This window comes from Cupressus sempervirens, chromosome 7 (assembly GCF_028749045.1).
Source record: "Cupressus sempervirens isolate cs-2001-9-10 chromosome 7, ASM2874904v1, whole genome shotgun sequence".
NCBI lineage: Eukaryota > Viridiplantae > Streptophyta > Pinopsida > Cupressales > Cupressaceae > Cupressus > Cupressus sempervirens.
The window spans coordinates 846072595-846075852 of record NC_143124.1 but is presented as its reverse complement, the minus strand read 5'-3'; the positions used below and the strand labels follow the sequence as shown (position 1 = coordinate 846075852).

The following is a 3258-nucleotide window of genomic DNA, read 5'->3' as shown; positions in this document are numbered from 1 at the left end:
ACCTATACTCTAAGAGAGAAGAGGGATTATCATTTTTAGAAATTAAGGTTATGTATGCATTGTTCAAGTTATTCAGAAGGTGACCATATTAAAAAAAGTGACACATGGCCTTGAAGACCACACCTTCCACAACATCTTAGTATTCATGGAAAAGGGAAGGTGGGAATCCATTTGAGCCTAGGGACTTAAAGGATTGAAATGAAAAAGCATCCAATTTTACCTCTTCATTAGTATTAGGTTATCCTCATCCAAAACCAACTCATAGATATAGTTTGATAGGTTTCCTAAGTATTAGAGAGAGTTGGAAGACCCTACTCCCTCTATTCATAAAATAACTAACAACTTCCATGTTTAAATCCTCTTCCTTTGTTATTATCATGTCATATTCTCTCTTTAGAGCACTAATTCAATTCCTAAACCTGTATTTTAGAGTAGACTGATGGAAAAATCTACTATTCTTGTCTCGCATAGTGATCCATTGGATCCTTGATTTCTATTTCTAGAAAACCTCTTCCTATTTAGAAAACCTTTACCAATGTTCTCGTAAGGTTCTTTTTTTTCTTCCCTTCTCTTAAGATTCATAGTTAGTTTCCATATGATTTTGAACCTATTTCATTTTTTCTATTAGGTCTTTTCCCCTTTCAAATAGAAAGCCAAAGGATTTTTTGTTCCATATCTTTAGTTTTTATCTCACTAAGTTTGTGTTCAATCACAAAACAAATCTGGTAGATATAAACCTTCTAAGCTAATTTTTCCAATAATCTCATTTTTGGTTCCATTATTGATTTTCATTTTCAAGGATTAATAAAAGATATAGTACTTGTTAGTTTATTTAATGCAATCTAATATGGTAAGAGGTCAAATCTCTGTAGGGAAATTCTATAATTTTGGTCATATTATACTTTGTCTCTCTATTTGTTTCTTGGAAGTAACACTTTCAAATAGTAGTGTAATGTGCTAATCTTAGTAAAACTATATTCTATCTCCCTATTTTCTAGTTTAACATCGCCATTTGATTGAGAGTGATGATGGTCATATTATATTTTCCACTCCTATGCCCATGCTCATTGGCCGATACTACAATTAAATCTTTGGCGATTTATAAGTCTTCATTAGCAATAGTCTCTCTACACAATAATTCATAGTTGAAGTTCTCTTGATATAAACATACTATATTTTAAAATGCTTTAAGTTCAGCCTATTTTTAGTGTATATTGCTTCCAACTAAGAGGGTCCATTGCATTGACCAATTAAATTCCCAATTTTTCAAAGGAAACATCATCAATAACCATAACTACAATAATGACTCATTAGTACTGTACTAGGCAGATCAACTCTTTGATATTTAACACATCACTTATATACTAGACTATGTATTTGTATAATATAATCTTATAATAATTTATTTTTAAAACCTCAATTGTCATTTATTTGCTTGCAAATTGCCCTCTATAAGACTGATGATAACAAAAGTATAAAATATAAATGAACTTAATTTCATCGATACCTACATATATCATTATCCTATTCAAAAAGACCTCTCTCCACCAGATTATATGTGTCCATAGGTAAAGAAGGTGGAGTCATTGTTCATGTAACCAAATGCTTGGGTATTGCATACTGGGTTGATCAACATTATTGTATAAATAAAATGCAAATTAAACATCTATGAATTGGACCCGCTTTAAAAAGTTCATTTAAAAAGAAAATCGACAACTGAATGTTTCTTAACTGGACGTGTCTGAAATGAGTATGTAAAATTCTTGTACAAATGATAACTAAAAAACGACCACTAACAACTAATTTATTCAATGCTATCTTGATGCAGAAAGACCGGAAGAAGATAAGATTTGTCAGATATGGATAGAGAATGAGGAGTTTAGAATAGGAAAATATATCTATTATTTATTCGCTTTCCTATTTCAAGCTGACTTGCTACCAAGGGAAGCCGTCATATTTGATCTCATGGAGAAGTTTCTATACTCGACCATTAATACAAACATAGAATCTGCCAAACTAGAAGAACAAGCATGCTCTGATTTTCACCTTTGTTTAGAAAGACACAAGTTGTTGGATCATTTATTCTAGTAATATTGCACAATCAGAGGAAAAATGAAAGGAACAATGAAACCAGAAGGGCCCAATCAGGGTCACTTGGAGGGACAGAAGGTAACGGTGTAATCAGTGTCAAGGCTGCAACCCACATCATTGTTTAGGAAAGTAGTATTTGGGCAGGCTTTTCTGAAAGCCTCGTCAAATCCCTCCGGAGAACATGACCTCAGATACGAAGTGCATTTACCTTGACATCCGACCACCTGATTATTCTTCTTCACCTGTAAATCTATAGGGCAAACGTCAGCAACAAATGGCGTGCATTCCTGATGTCCACAGCTCTTGATTGACATTGGGAGGTTGAAACCCCTATCGATAGAAACTCCAGCTGACCCATCGCCTAACTCCACCTGTGTATTGGGCGTTGAAAGCTTTGGATTCACCCCGAGTTCTTCACAACGTAGATGTCCCTCGCAGTCAGCGGAAAGACAAGACCCTCGCCCTGCTGAATTGAAAGAACATCCAAACCTTCCCCATATGATTCCGGTCCATCCCTGAACGAAACGGGTGGAGAATGACTCGCCGGCATTTAACACGTGCTGAAACCCCGTGGGCTCCGGGTATCTAATTCTATCATATGATGATACCGCCGGCCACACTGTGACCGAGCATTTGTTCTCCACCGTTATGGTCATCTCGGCTGAAGTTTCTCAATTCATCCCCCCCCACACACAAAATAAAACAGATCAGAGAGAAATAGAGCAAGCAAAACAGTTAACAATCAAAAAGCTGATTCTCATGTTTTGATTTACCTGCGGTGCAGAGAGATGCCATGGTTAGCGAGATATATAGCCATAGATACGATTTCAATGAGTTCTTCATTTCTTTCGAGCTTTTATCCAACTGTTTAAACATCACACTAGAGTTTGATTCCTAACCTAAATTTTTCTGTAAGTACAATCTGAACAAAGACCTAAGACCTAATGAAAGTGTGGTTTATAGTGCATATAGAACTAATAAAAGTGTGGTTTGTAGTGCATATATAGGTTTTACGGGGCATTATGACGTCAAGGAAAGGGAGGGAAGGAGAAGCCCATGATATCCAATTCATTTATTGTGGGGCTTTGTTGGTGCTATTTTTTTGCTAACCGTAGAGCTGTACCCCTAAAATATTCCTACGATATTGGAATTGACCTTATCATGTTG

The 3258-nt window shown here is 35.6% G+C and overlaps 1 protein-coding gene across 1 annotated transcript; it reads right to left on the bottom strand.

The window, feature by feature from the left end:
* Positions 1–1946: 1946 nt before the first annotated feature.
* LOC149550064 (pathogenesis-related thaumatin-like protein 3.5) lies at positions 1947–2747 on the bottom strand. Its single transcript, XM_089794421.1, has one exon. The coding sequence runs from the start codon at positions 2745–2747 to the stop codon at positions 2151–2153; it is 597 nt and encodes a 198-aa protein (XP_089650547.1). The 3' UTR covers positions 1947–2150.
* Positions 2748–3258: the final 511 nt, after the last annotated feature.